Source organism: Cervus canadensis, chromosome 21 (assembly GCF_019320065.1).
Source record: "Cervus canadensis isolate Bull #8, Minnesota chromosome 21, ASM1932006v1, whole genome shotgun sequence".
NCBI classification, from domain to species: Eukaryota; Metazoa; Chordata; class Mammalia; order Artiodactyla; family Cervidae; genus Cervus; species Cervus canadensis.
Window position 1 is genome coordinate 21,411,188 of NC_057406.1, and position 15,493 is coordinate 21,426,680.

At 44.9% G+C, this 15,493-nt stretch overlaps 1 protein-coding gene across 2 annotated transcripts in view; it reads left to right on the forward strand.

Annotated features, from left to right (window-relative positions):
• The window catches only part of ETV6 (ETS variant transcription factor 6), a 276,040-nt gene that overhangs the window by 226,847 nt on the left and 33,700 nt on the right, over positions 1–15,493 (forward strand). For both annotated transcript variants that reach the window (XM_043440391.1, XM_043440390.1), the window contains exon 4: positions 11,009–11,143. In XM_043440391.1, coding sequence (XP_043296326.1) covers positions 11,009–11,143 — 135 coding nt within the window. The remainder of the gene's footprint in view (positions 1–11,008; positions 11,144–15,493) is intronic.

Consider the following 15,493-nt stretch of genomic DNA (forward strand, 5'->3'; position numbering starts at 1 on the left):
TAATTTGAGACACTGAAGTCCAGAACGGAATCAGTGACACCAAAATAATATGCTTTAGGCATGAAATGGTTATCCTGGCATTTTGGCCAAGTGATGCCAGAACATTCAGGAAGATGTGCCCTTTTCTGCAGAAGTCTAAGATAGAAGCCAGGCCAAGCTGGGAATAATAGATTTCAGAGCATCCCCTATTACATCAAGCTGACAATAAAGATAAATCTATGTTGTAGGTAATTTACTTTTAAGGCAGCAACCAGAAAGCCATGGACAGAATATCAAGGTGATACCTGCCAGTAGGGGCTATCAGAAAACTTGCCACAGAACAGGAGTATTGTCAGAGGAATTGGAAGACAGAAATAAGAAGGAAATGAGATGAGCCTTCCCATGAGGTAGGTAGTCGGCCACCAAGGTGATGAGGGCGTGATATACCTGCTCACCTTCTCCTTAGATAGAGACAATGTATAAATAGAAAACCTTGTTTCTCTCTCATATGAAACATTTGGCATGCTTCTATTGACCTCCACTTTGCTCTTGGCCTTCAATGTAGTAGATGTCACAAGGTCCAGATTCTATACACATCTCTTCCACACATGCCATCACCTCATTATGTGCTCTTACCTTCCTTGTCCATAAAATAGAATATTCAACCTGGGGAATCCCAAACTCTCTTTATAGTTCAACCCAACTTCAAACACTGAAGGTGTTAAGCTTTGAATAAGCATTATGACTTCCCACCTACAGGCAGTAAATAGATACTTTGGTCTCCTTCATGACTGTATACCTTGAAAAAACCTAGACTTTACCCAGTTTTTTCCTGTCTTAATCTTTTTTGCTGCATAAGACAAAGCAGCAGCAGCTTCTCACTAGTCATAGGGTTGCTAGAATGAAACAAAAGGATCTGATGGCCCATCAACATGAATGGATGTTTACAGCTTCCTCCTGTTTCCTGCCTGGCCTCACCCAGAGTTATGTTCTCTGTACATAGAAATAACATTCCTTGACACAACTCATCCCATATGTAGACAGGAGAGAACAAGAGTTCGATGAGTTATAATTAGTTGAACTATTAAGATACCTTCAGTCAAATACAGTAGCCTCCTTGAACCCCACATTCTCCAACCAATTAAACAAACTACATTTATGCTGTCCACTTTCAGGACAAAGGTCCTCCCTTTTCAACCACTAAACTAAAACAGGGAACGTTGAGAATATATTAAGATATCATCTCCAACAGAAGATGTCAAAGTTGAATATAAATGGTAGCTTTTCTTTGAAATAATCTCCTAATCAGGATATAGCAGGATGACAAATTTATGATGTTCACAAAGTTAAGGGAAAAGTGTAAAGGAATCTCTATTTTATAAAACCTCACCCAGACAGGATTATTTTACCCAGTCCTTGGGCGACTGGGTAGTTATCACATTAAATGGTCTGGGATGATTCAATTCAAAGGAATTTCATTGAATTTTATGAATTTATTGAATGCCTTGAAATGAGTAACTCCAACTGTGACTTGATCTCTTTGAGAGACTGAGAAAACACATTAATCAGAAGGAACAGACAAGTTAGCATTGATATTAATCCTCTCACTTAGAGTTATCCATTGCAAGATACTCAGGTGGGATGTATTTATGTATCCCTTATTAAATGAACAAAAAGTGTTATTAATTTAATTCATATTAGACTTTTTAATCAATGCCTTTTAAAAAACAAGAAATGTTCAAAGTTCCTTCAGTTTAATTCAGCAAAAAAAATGTATTGGGGTTTTACTAAGTAAATGAGTTTTTAACATACTGGAGTGTGATGTTACAAAGTGTTTCTTCCTTTCCAGCCCACCAGAATCTTTTTCTTTGGAAATGTGCTTTGCTTGTGACTTTCAGAGATAGTAAAATTTCTTTTAAAGGTTAAAAAGGTCTGTATCTACATGTGTTTCCTGGGAAACCAACCTGCCTATTAATCTCTATTAAGCAGTGGTAGGTGGTTTGCTGGCTTGAGTTCACTGGCTGCTTTAGTCTCAAGTCACAGAGTCTGAGGGCATGGGTCACAGAGAGGAATTTTAGCCCTGAAGTGTGGGATTTCCAGCAAACACGACCCTTGACTGAAGATATCCAGAGTTGCCTCTCTCTTCTCTTCCTGTGTCTTTGAGCAAAACAAGCCAAAAAAATGTGTATTACCCATCAGCAAAGTGCCCAGATAAATCAATTACAGGAAACTCAGGGAATTTGTTAGCGTTTGGCTTATCCCATTTGTGAAATATTGATAGTGACTGACGGATCGCTCTGCTATATGGAGTCATATATTAACATGTGAAACGTACAGAACTTCCTGTAGTTGATAGTGCATACTTATGTCACAAGATTTAGATTTTCTCACGAACTTATTCTTTGGTTTACCTTACCTTATCTTCTGTATGCAGGTAAAGGCAGTTGTCTTTCTAGATGTCTTCCTAACTGAGTGAGTCTGCTGTTAAATATCATATTCAGAGACTTCCCTGGTGGTTCAGTGGCTAAGACTCCCTGCTTCCAATGCAGGGGGGCCTGGGTTCAACCCTTGGCCAGAAACTAGATCCCACATGCTGCAACTAATTAAGAGTTCACATGCCACAACTAAAAATCCAGCATGCTGCAACTAAGACCTGGCTCAGCCAAATAAACAGATAAGTAAATATTTAAATATATATATAATATTTATGTTAGATATATATTACATATGTATAATATCGCAATTTTATACAACCTGCTCCCTTTTTTTTTCCCCAGGATCTCTGTCCAAGACATAGATATCAAATAAATTTCAAATATTTGTTCCTAAGTGAAAGAGGAATTTATTTTTATGGTCACAGAAAGCACTCTGTATTAAATTAAAAGATTTGTAATTCAATCAGGCTATAAAAATGGATTGAGTGGAATGCTTGGAAACGAAGACAGAGCAGAGCTGGAATGCCAAGCAGTCCCATGATGGGAATGTTCTTAGACCACCAGTGGGATCTCCCAGGCCTGTGTCTGAGTTGGTGTTTTCACTGTTGAATTTATTATGAAACTGAAGGGACTGAGGCCCCAGACGTCATTTTGAACCTGTCACAGGCGGAAAAGAGCAGCAGAGAGTTTTCTGACAAATCTGAATAGTGTCCCTCCCACACCATATATGCTGTTATTTTTTTGTAACTGGTCAGAGGGAAACTAAAATCTCTGAATAAAAACAGAAGAGAGAGAAAAAGAAAAGAGCACGCTTTGCACATGTAAGAATGTGTTACTTCTGATAATCTTCATGGGAGGATGTGTACATAGTAAATTGTCACCTCTGAAAAATGCCAGTTTTTAATAATGTGAAGATTCCGCTTTAAACCTACTGAACTCAAGAAGGTAAACGCTGTGAAAACCCCATGACAGCGCTGGGTAGCCCTGTCAATGACACTGCATTGGTCCGATTCTCCTGGAGAATAAGCAGTGTACAATAAGAACTTTAAAACTAATCATACCGTTTCACTGATAACACCGTTTTAGGAAAAGAAAATTCCCATGGAGGCAATCCAATAGGGAGTCAAAAAAGATACCCTTAGTAATTCTATTCATGACGGTGAAAACTGGAAATGCCCATACCACCCCCAGTAGGGGACTGACTGGCTTTAAAAAAAATATGGAGAATATAAATATAGAGAAATACACCATAGCTTTACAGCCACTCATTGAGACACTTCAGTAAATCGTACAGGCCTTATGGGTCATGTTCAGAACTTTAAATGTTATTTTAAAGACAGGTGGAAGCCATTCATGGTCTGAAGCAGAGACTGGCTTGATGAAACACAGAACTGAGGAGTGGGATGTAGGGCAGTCGGTAGATGCATTGGCAGTGACTGAAACTAAGACATCCAGCAGGGAAAAGCGGGTGATTCAAGGAATATTTAGAAGGCAGGGTCTGTAAGTCTTGGTGGTGTTGAGTGAGGAGGAGAGAGTCAAGGATGAGTCCCGGTTTCTGACCCAGTCAGCTGGGGATTTACTGCAGTAGGAAGCACCGAGGGTTGTAGAGGCGTTTATGTCGAACACAGAAGACGTGAGATGCCCGGGTGACGGGCAAGAGGACGTGTGTAGGAGGTAACCGAAGGCTCTGAAGGTGAGGCGGGGTGTCTGACGGGAGTAGATGTAGTGGAGACCGGCTGCCGGCAGCCATGGAGGGGCTGAGATTACCCTGGAGGAAGGCGATGAGAGGCCTGGGAGCCTTAAAGGTTGAGGAAGCAGGGAGAGCAGAAAACCAGGAGATGAGCCGTGTCTGAAGCTGTGGGGTGTTCTAAGCCAGGGAGAGACCGTGACTAGTGGTAATGATGTAGCTGAGAGGCAAGCACATCGCCCTTTGGCTTTTGATGAGCTGGAGGTGACCTTGGCAAGAGCACCCTTGTACCTTCCTCCCACCTTCCCCCATCCCACCCCTCTGGGTCGTCACAGAGCACCAAGCTGAGCTTCCTGAGCTGGACGACAGGTTTCCACTAGCTAGCTCTGTTACATGTGGCAGTGCGCGTCCATCAGTCCCAGTCTTCCGGCTCATCCCCTCCCCCACCCCGTGTCCGCATGTCCATTCCCTACTTCTGCATCTCGATTCCTGCAAATAAGAAGGGGCTATACATCCAGGGTTAGCTGATTCACTTTGTTGTAAAGCAGAAAGCAACACAGCATTGTAAAGCAACTATACCTCAATTTAAAAAAATAAAAAGAGCACTTTGGAGAGGGTTGGAGTGGAGACCAGAGGGCCCAGGGGAGCGCAGGGAGGCGGGCGTAGTGATAACAGAGTTGGACAGCTCCTCGGGAGGTTTGGCTGCCATGGGAAGAGAAACAGGGACAGCACCTGGAGGCGAAGGTGAGGACAGAGTAGGGTTTGTGTGTGCGCACGTGTGTGTGTGTGTGTGTGTGTGTAGAAGACAGAAAACACTTGGAGCTGCTTAAATGCTAAAGGGAAGACACCCACAGGAAGAAGTTGAAGATACCCTGTGCACTAGGACAGGGGAAAAAAACAATGAACTAGAAATATGTGTATGAAATTATGTCAGCTGGAAAAAAATTCCATTCTTATGAATGTGACTTTATGAAACTTATGTGTGTCCTTGAAAGACAGAAAGTATTGAAGCAGAGCAAATAGTTTCAAGATTTTTTTTGGAGACACGTCAGTTAATGATTATCCTAGTCACAAGGGGTACCATCTCCTGAGCACATAGGAGAGCAGACCTGGGCCTGACGCTTATTCACATCATCTCATTTAATCCTCATAACAGCCCTGCCAAGTCTAGGCATTGTTCTCATCTGATACAAAGGAATATTTAAGCCTTGAACCAAGGCTCAAAGAGAAAAGGTAGTTTGCCTCAGGACATGCAGCTAATGAATAGAGGAACCGGGATTCAAACCTGGGCTCCCTTGCTCCAGACCCCAAGCTCTTTCTTCTAAAAGTAAAGAAACATAGGTAAGTTTAACCCTCTAAACAGCATCTTTATGTTCTTGGTCTTCAGACACTGGTAAAATTGCTAAGGCAACTTGCAGCAGTTTTGTTCACTCTACTGCTCCTTTCAAACAAATTGCAAATAAAACAATAGAATTTAGGATTCTCAAAGCAGATGCCTAGGTTATAACATCAAGGTCACTGATACCTTGTATACCTTGTATACTTGATACTGTGTATACAGTGTACACAAAATTGTATATATGTGTTTAGTTTGTGGGTTTCTGTGTGTGTGTGTGTGTGTGTGTGTGTGTGTATGCATGTATCTAGGAGTATATCTAGGGTTTATAGGACCTGAAGTTATAATTTGAAGACACACAGTTCTAGGTTTCCTTTTGTTTCTTTTTTTAAATTTTATTTGTTTGTGGTGTGCCGGCTCTCTGCTGCTGTGCACGGGCTTTCTCTAGTTGAGACAAGTGGGGGCTACTCTCTAGTTGTGGTGTGCAGGCTTCTCATTGTGGTGGCTTCTTTTGTTGCAGAGCACAGACTGTAGGCCGTGTGGGCTTCAGTAGTTGTAGGGGAGGGGCTTCGTTGCCTGGACCAGGGATCAAACCCATGACCCCTGCATTGGCAGGCGGATCCTTAACCACTGAGCCTGGTAGGAAAGTCCCCTAGGTTTCCTTTCCTGGGACTATGCAAATGAAGGCCCCTGAAACTCACTAGCTTCACAGCAAACCCACTTGTGCATGTGGATACATGAACCTTGTGTGTTTGCTTGAAGATTGAGGGAGAAACCCACAAAAGCTATTGTCCCTTAAACAATAGCCTTGGTTTCATTGCTTAGTACAATGGAAGCATCTTTTAGGGTTAGTACTAGTTATTTCTTTTCTGGGAAGACAGAGAAGATTTATCAAGGACTGAATAGGCCAAGAGTTTCTTGAACAAGTGCCTTGAATTCAGGCCAGTGGTCATTTGCTTTGTTAGATATATGGCTCATACTCTTTATATAGCAGGCAAATAAATATAACTTCTTTTTAAATATCTTCTTTATTCCAGCGATCTTTTTGTTAATATCACTTTTGAGATGTCATCTCCTGTGTATATGAAGATTTTCAGAATGTAGCCAGAAAGCATACTGGGTGCTGGAGGAACTGGGGGCCAGTGAAGATGGAAAAGGATGGGGGGGCACCTTTATTTATTTAGGAAACTGTTGCAGATGGGACACACATGCTGTGCTGCTCCAAAAGCCAAAAACTAGGAACCGAGGTACATAAGATTACAGAGGCCAGCTTCCAGCCCAGCAGAGGAACCTTCTAGCGACTAGAGCTGTCCAAAAATGGTTTGCTTATGCTGTGGCTGGCTGCCCATCATGGAAGTACTCAGCCAAAGCTACTTCTTGGCAGGGGGCTTTTGCTGAACACAGGTTCGACTCCATCTAAGAAACTTGTAGAATCCTAAGATTCCAAGTCATTATCGGGCACAAAATATTCCTGCCAGGCACACACAGTGGGTTGGTTTTGCCCCAGAGTAGTGATGTTTGTGCTAAGCCAGCCACGATCCCCAACTGAGCTCCTGGTCGCCAGGGAAACATGTCTGTGGATGGACTGGTTCAGTACTCTACGGTCTTAGAATCATGTTTTTCCCTAACCTGGGACCCTGGGCCCGGGCTCCCACCCTTTAGCTAGCTGTCACAGGTGTCACTTCCAAATGCTGTCTTACTAGTTCTTGAAACTTAGGTAAGGAACTGGCCGAGCTCTGCCTGACCTCCTCTCCCCAACTCACTCAAAGAGGAGCCTTCTCTGCCTGGCTCCCTTTGCCAATTTTTGGATGAAAGGCTGCAGAGAGGCAGCACAAGGGCCTGGGGAAGTAGGCGGCAGAGCACAGGTCAGCCCCGCTTAGCCAGGGTGAGGCGTCCCGAGAGACCAAGATGGGGGAATGGCCTCAGTCCGCCTTGCCTTTTCTAAAAGGGGAACATAACCGTGACCATGACCCAGACACTCCTGCTTTGTTCTCCCTCAGGGTCCACAGGTCTGTCCTAAACCACTTTAATAATATCTATAATAATAGTGGAGATAGTGGCGGTCACACAGCAGCTGGTGTTTGCTGGGTTCTCACTGTTTGTCAGATGCTGTGATGAGTGTATTACCTGATTACCTCGCTGGGTCCTCATAGGCCCCCTGAAAAGTGGTGGTTGTTATCATTATTGTTGTTTAGCTGCTCAGTCGTGTCCAACTCTTTGTGACCCCAGGAGCCTGCCAGGTTCCTCTGGCCATGGGATTTCTCAGGCAAGAACACTGGAGTGGGTTGCCATTTCCTTCTCCAGGGGATCTTCCCCACCCAGGGCTCGAACCCACATCTCCTGCATCGGCAGGCAGGTTTTCTACCGCTGAGCCATCTGGGAAGCCCTCCTGGGAGGAAGATGCTACTGTGCTGTGTTGTACTTAGTCACTCAGTTGTGTCCGACTCTTTGTGGCCCCATGGACTGTAGCCCCACTCCCAGGCTCCTTTGTCCATTGTCTGGGCAAAAATATTGGAGTGGGTTGCTATTCCCTTCTCCAGGAAGGATCTTCCCAACCCAGGAATCGAACCCAGATCTCCCACATTGCAGGCAGATTCTTTACTCTCTGAGCCACCAGGGAAGTCCAAGAATACTGGAGTGGGTAGCCTATCCCTTTTCCAGGGGCTCTTCCCGACCCGGGAATTGAACCAGGGTCTCCTACATTGAAGATGGATTCTTTACCAGCTGAGCTATCAGGGAAGCCCAGATGCTGCTAATTCTGCCGTTTTACAGATGAGGAACTGATGCCTGGAGAACTTAAAGGACATCCGCTTTGTAGACTCGCTTTCTCTGTATCTACAGAGAAATGGAAAAGAAAGTGATGCCCGCTCCCTACTCAGAGCCCTTGGAGTGACCTCCAAGGAGGGGCCAGGTGTCACATGCACCCAGACCCTGCTGCTCGACATCCTCCTCTGAGGGGGACATTTGCATTTCCCAGAAAGTCAGGTACCTGCTCAAGGTCGCCTGGGGGAGGCTCATCCCGCAGCCCAGGCCCCAGGGCCCTCGCCGCACACCAGCCTGCCTCCAAACCAGCAAAGTCCGCCACCTTCACACACACTCCATCTGCATTTCCTGGCCTCCCCTTTCTAAATGGGCACGTTAATTACTGCCCATTTTTCTTAGTAATCATCTGGAACACTTTTTTCTTTTTTTTCCCAGGGTTTTCGTTTTCTCTCAGGCTACTACCAAAATAAAGCTTTGCTCAAACCCACAGGATAGAACACCAGCTATGTGAGGCCGTGTAAATGGGAAAAGTTCAGGAAGACATTTACGCTAAACCCCAAGAAACAAAGTGTTGATTAGAGACTTATTTTTGTGAGCGATTAAAATATGAATCATTAAAATAGGACGGTATTTCAGGCTCTGTATCCTCATCTCGTCAGCAGCAGCGTCACCATGACTACTGGGTCTGAATTAGATGAGCTCCAGAGCCTCCCAGCCGCAGTTGTGCCACCACGCTCCCTCAGACACACAAACGTTCTCGAGTCTGGTTCAGAACACCTCTGCGGCTCCTCGCCCGTGTCAGTGAGAGGAAAGACCCAATGACATGAGGTCTTCTGTTCTTAAAGGCTTTTTGCTCTGTTCGATCACAGTCATAAATAGTGGCAGTAAAAGTGTTAGTTGTTCAGTTGTGTCCGACTCTTCTTGACCCCTTGGACTGTAGCCCATCTGGCTCCTCTGTCCATGGGATTCTCCAGGCAAGAATACTAGAGGGGGTTGCCATTCCCTAATAGTGGCAGTAAGTTATATTAATATAATGACCAAAATTCAAAGATAGAGGAAGAAACAAAAGCGAAACCCAAGCGTATCTCAGGAATCACTTAGGATGGGGTATCATGGAACTTTATTTGGTACAGATAGAAAAGGTGCAGAAGTTTGCAGAAACAAAGGAATTCATTTGAAATGTTTCTCAGGTTCAGGCTGAGTTGAAGGGGAAAAAACAAAAATTTAGCCACAGCCCAAAATATGCAGTTAGATTAAGTTGTTAATTAAAGTATCTGTTAAAAATGGCTAAAATTAGAGACAAAAAGCCCATTGTTTGGTACAATTGTTGACTGCGTATCTGTGTGTGGAAGGGCGTAGGGGGACAGTCAGAAAAGCCTGCGGTATTTTTAAGACTAATCACCCACGTCGAAGGGGTGTTGAGGCACCCACCTGCGTTTTTGAACTTGGAGCTAAGTCAAAGGGGAGGGACAAGACCAGGACAGCTTTTCTTTCTTTCTTTCTTTTCTTTTTTTGCTAACTAACTGCTCAGTGGACACTTCAAATACAAAATATATCAGCACAGAAGGCCCCCAGTTCAAACCAGCCCCTCCCATCCTCTGCGAGAGGCTGACATCCAAAAATGATTTTTTGGGATGGTGGAACCTGGGAGCAATGCCTGTATGTATTTTTAGAAGGAAGCATAAGTTTGAGCTTCCCAGAATATGCTAGTTCATTATAGGGTATCTTTAATATTAATAGTTAGCACCTCTGATTAGACTTGTAAATTTTTTTTTCATATTTATTCTTTTCCTGCCTGGGATTGGGGTGGATTAGAAAAAGGCACTTTTTTTTTTTTTTTTTCTGTTGGGAAGATTTCTATGAAGAATCCATGAATTGTCATTGAAACATTAAAACTTTTCATCCTTAATGACTTTATCTTCTTTGAATAATCTAAAATGCAAATAGAAATATTTATTTTTTTAATAAAAGGAATAGCAATAAGTTGAGACAATTTAAGTTTCTAATAAAGTCTGGTACATCCCTATGACAGGCTGTTATATTGCAGTTACTAAAGCAGTTGAATGATGTGGAGGGAAAAAGATACTCAACTATGATAAGCTTGATTCTAATTCTATAACTATATCATATACTGTTGTTGTTCAGTCGCTCAGTTGTGTCCAACTCTTTGCGACCCCATGACCTGCAGCATACCAGGCTTCTCTATCCTTCACCATCTTCCAGAGTTTGCTCAAACTCAAACTCATGTCCACTGAGTCAGTGATGCCATCCAGCCATCTCATCTTCTGTCACCCGCTTCTCCTCCTGCCCTCAATCTTTCCCAGCATCAGGTGGCCAAAGCATTGGAGCTTCAGCTTCAGCACCAGTCCCTCCAGTGACCATTCAGGTTTGATTTCCTTTAAGATTGACTGGTTTGATCTCCTTGCTGTCTAAGGGACTCTCAAGAGTCTTCTCCAGCACCACAGTTTGAAAGCATCAATTCTTCAGCAAAAACATACTGTATATAGTATTAACAGGGTTCTTGTTTCTTAGGAATAGATTATAGATGACTTTTGTTTTCTTTCTACCTTCCTATTCCTTTTTTGTATGTGACTTTCATAATCAAAAAAGTTTTTAAAAAGTCCCACATGGCTCTGACTTTCTGAGTTTTAGTGCCACATCCTATCCTCTGTAAGCTCCCCGTGGACAGACCTGCCTTCCTCAACATCATGTCTTTAGGACAGTGGCAGGCGCAGAGTTAGAGCTCAGCAAATAGTTGTTGAACGGAACACTCCCATTTCCCTGTTTCTCTCTGCTTTTTCTCCCCAGGTGATGTGCTCTATGAACTCCTTCAGCATATTCTGAAGCAGAGGAAACCCCGGATTCTTTTCTCACCGTTCTTCCACCCCGGGAACTCGATACACACGCAGCAGGAAGTCATTCTTCACCAGAACCATGAAGAAGGTACCCGGGAGGCGACTCTCTCGTCCGAGATGTAGCCTAGCCCCAGAGCTTCCGCTGTCTCTCTGTTCTTATTCACGTGATTCATTTTTCATTTGACCAGCATTTGCTGAGTACTGACTGTGTTTGAGACCCTAAGGGAAATGCCAAGGTGAATAAGGTCTCTCTTTGGTTCTCTGCAACTCCCAGTCTCGGGGAGGAGATGAGATAGATACGCAGGTCAATAACAAAGAATAGCTATAACAGGCACCATAAAGAGAAGGTGGAAGGGGAGATGACAGCCAGTGCAGGCATCAGGTTTAGCATCACAAAGGAGGTGGCCTGCAGGTCTCCTTGAAGTTCTGATAAGCAGGAATGAAGTGGGGGAACATTCCAGGAGGACCCAAGATGGAGTTACATCCTTGGAATCGAGAGCATTCATGTGACTGGGGTTACAGAGCTTATCTTTCTTTTCCCCCTACCTTTGGTGATGAAAGATTTCAAACAGACCCCAAATAGGGAGAATAAACTAACTAAAGCCCTGTGAGCCATCCCCCTGTCTCAACAGTGATCCACATTTCGCTGCTGTAGAACCAGTCCAAGGAGGTAAGATTAGAAGCAGGACATGGAGGACTTTGATTTCTGGGCTGTGGAGCAAAGTAATAGGGAGTCATTGAAGATTTTGAGCAGAGGGTCACATGTGCTGGGGGAAGAAAAGAGACCCAAACCCTGTGAACTCGATGGGGGTCCAAGGGGTCTCATCCTCGTGCTCCGGAGGCAGCGTCTTGCCGTGTGTTCAGTGGGAAGACTTAGTTCAGACGTTCCAGGCACCACTCAGCTCTGGCCAGTTACATGGTTCTTATCAAATTACTGGTAGAAACCAGAACAAAAGACCAGAATTGAATTGTGGCCCCGGACAGAGCTCCACAGCAGGTGTTTGGGGACAGAAATAGGGTGTAAAAAATCTTCCTCTGCTCCCTGTTCTGTTGAACTGCAAGGTATCAGGCCTCCTGGGAGCATTTCCTCCACATCTTTCTGCCTGAATTGGGAACCAAAGTAGTTCTTTTAAATGTATCCTTCGGACCAGATTATGAGGGGCCTAAAACCCTGTGTTTTTTGTTTGTTTGTTTTTCTAGAGGCATTTCCTTAAACTGATGGAGCATCCCCCAGAGCAGCACTATTTTTGTTTCATTGTTGGCAAATTAAAAAATGAGAAGTTATGTGTTTTCTTAATTAACACTTCACAAAACAGAGCCTGGCTCCAGGCGACCTGACCGGCATCTCTTTCGTGTGCCAAGCGTTTCACAGCGGGTCCCCTCGCCTCCGTGATGGAGAATAAACCTGTGCTTCTTGCAGGCTCCCTCTGTCTGTGCCTCTCAGCCTGTCTTCCCCAGCGTTACCTTTGCTGAATTTAGCTGCTGCCTCTCAACCCCGGTTTGGTTTCTCTGCTTTTTTACCCTTCCTGCCCTATACATTTGCATAGTAGCCAATAGCTACTCCAGAGAGCAGGAGGTGAGTTTACTGAAGCTTGATATTAGGGCAAGAAGCAGAGTATGTAGCCTGCGTCTTCAGATACAAAATGTGTGTGATGGCTTGTTGGGGGTGGTGCGTGTGTGCTAAGTCACTTCAGTTGTGACCAATTCTTTGCAACCCCATGGACTATAGCCCACCAGGCTCCTCTGTCTGGGATTCTCCAGGCAAGAATACTGGAGTGGGTTGCCATTCCCTTCTCCAGGGGATCTTCCCAACCCAGGGATCGAACCCGCATCTCTTACGCCTCCTGCATTGCAGGCAGGTTCTTTACCATTAATGCCACCTGGGAAATCCAGTTGGGAGTGGGGTTGTCTTTTATTTGTTTTCTCTTTGTCCTTTTGTCTGTTTTCTCTTTTTCTCATTATTTATAAAAAGGAAAACTCCCATTTGGAATTTCTCTTCCCCTTTTTATCCTCAGCTGTGATTGGTGGCCGATAGCCTCACCTCATGACAGCTCCCTCCTCCCCTCGGCCTAATCTGACTCCTGAGCAGGTGTTGTTTGTTGTTCTCATTGGCAGGAGCCACTCAGTAGGGAACACCAGCCCCTCTCCGAGCCCGTCTCCCACCAAGAAAATACAAATGCACTACCCAAAACGCCCTAGTGAGCTATGCCCTCAAGTGCTGTGCTGTTGGCAGTAGTGAGCTCAGTAGGTAAAAGGATGGAGCTAAGGAGGCCAAGGTCAAGGGCTGATCCATCGCCTTGTGGACCAGATAGCTCTGCTCCAGACCTGCCCCTAAAAGTAGCCTCTTCTCAGAGACGGTTCCTTCGAGCTGATGGCCAGGAATCATGATCGTGCTATCCGCCCTGCTCCTTCACTTGCTCTCACATAAGCAGGAGGACACATAGAAAGGAGCATAGGTCTCTGTCAGATGGGATCACGTGAGAAGAGCTGTATCAGGCACGAGGTGATATGAGGAGCCTGCCGGCCCCAAACTCCAGATGTATGGGTGGATTTGGTGACAAAAAGGGACCAACTGGAGAGGTGAAGGGATGTGTACAAGGTCCCTACTTCCAACCACCTTTCCTTTCTTTTCCATCAAAAAGAAAATATATCCAGCTTAACATGAGTTGGCCCTAGGATCAATACTGTTATATCATGAATGAAAGAAAAACTGTTAGTTGCTCAGTGGTGTCTGACTCACTGCAACCCCATGGACTATAGCCCCCCAGGCTCCTCTGTTCAAAGAATTCTCCAGGCAAGACTACCGGAGTGTGTTGCCATTCCCTTCTCCAGGAGATCTTCCCAACCAGGGATCAAACCTGAGTCTCCCGCATTGCAGGCAGATTGTTTACCATCTGAGCTACCAGGGAAGCCCTTCTATCATGAATGAAGTGAAGTGAAGTGAAGTGAAGTCGCTCAGTCGTGTCTGACTCTTTGCAACCCCATGGACTGTCGTCTACAAGGCTTCTCTGTCCATGGAATTTTCCAGGCAAGACTACTGGAGTGGGTTGCCATTTCCTTCTCCAGGGGATCTTCCTGACCCAGGCTTCGCACCTGGGTCTCCCGCATTGCAGGCAGACACTTTACCGTTTGAGCCACCAGGGAAACCTGGTAACACATTAATGTGGGCATTTGTTAACATACAGAAAGATCTGATCTTGGGGGGAGAAAGTTTGTAAAGTGAAATTATAAGCATCCAATATTACATGCCCAATGCTTTGTGTTACATAATTGGGGATACAGAACAATGTAAAAGTGTGTTGCTGTTGACTTGACACAGAGCTGAGACCCTCAACAGGCTGGCACCATGAGGGGTGCAGAGTGACCTGGAAACAAAGCCACATTCACTCCTCCACCCCACCTCCCCCCATGTCTTCCCCTCGTCACTGCCATTGACTTGACCAATTCAGACTTTCATGATTTCACAGTGGGAATTTATATCACAGGACAAGCACATCTTGTTTATCCCAGCAACAGTTCCTTGCAGATACCCCATGTGAGGACATTACACCGCCGTTTTCCCTTCTGTGCTGGCATCCGCATGGCAGTACCAAGCCAGGAGGTCACTGTTAGCTCAGAGGCTCTGATGGGAGAGGAGGGTGACCCATGAATTCAGATCCCTCCTTTTGTAGACATTCATGATCTCTGCGACGTACACTATTCTACAACTATGCCATAACTTGGGCCTAAGCAGTACTCAGATTACCACCTTCATCCAGGAGAACCCGCATCCTTCTCTTCCCTTACTTAGTTACTGAGCTTCCCTGGTGGTGCAGTGGCAAAGAATCTGCCTGCAGTGTGGGAGACCCTGGTTCAATCCCTGGGTTGGGAAGATCCCCTGGAGAAGGGAAGGACTCCAGTATTCTTGCCTGGAGAATCCCATAGACAGAGGAGCCTGGTGGGCTACAGTTTATGGGGGTCGCAATGAGTCAGGCATGATTGAGGGACTAACATTTTCACTCTTACATAGTCATGGAAGGGGTGGGGAAGGCACTATTATATAACTAAGATAATCCGTACCCAGACACTTAGGCCAGTGAAATGGGACTCTAGACACATGGTCAGCTTAGAAATAATGTTTTAAAGAATGGGACCTGGCCATCAGGAAACCAGGTTCTTATCCTCTCTCCTGCTGTAACAGTCATAAGGGCTCAGATTCTCATTTCTCTCTCCCTTAGTCACCCCAGTTACAAGACAGGAAATTCAACCAAATGGTCTCAGATCTTAGAACTCTCAAGTCCTAAGGACTGAGTCTCCCTGGGTGATATGAAGATGAATAAGACACATTCTCTACCTTCAGTGTCGTGGGCGACTAAAATCCAGAAAAACAGAACAATGTCCTGTCTGGTGATGCTCAGAAATGTTGAGCATCAGTTCTCGTTTATCTCATCAAGAACTT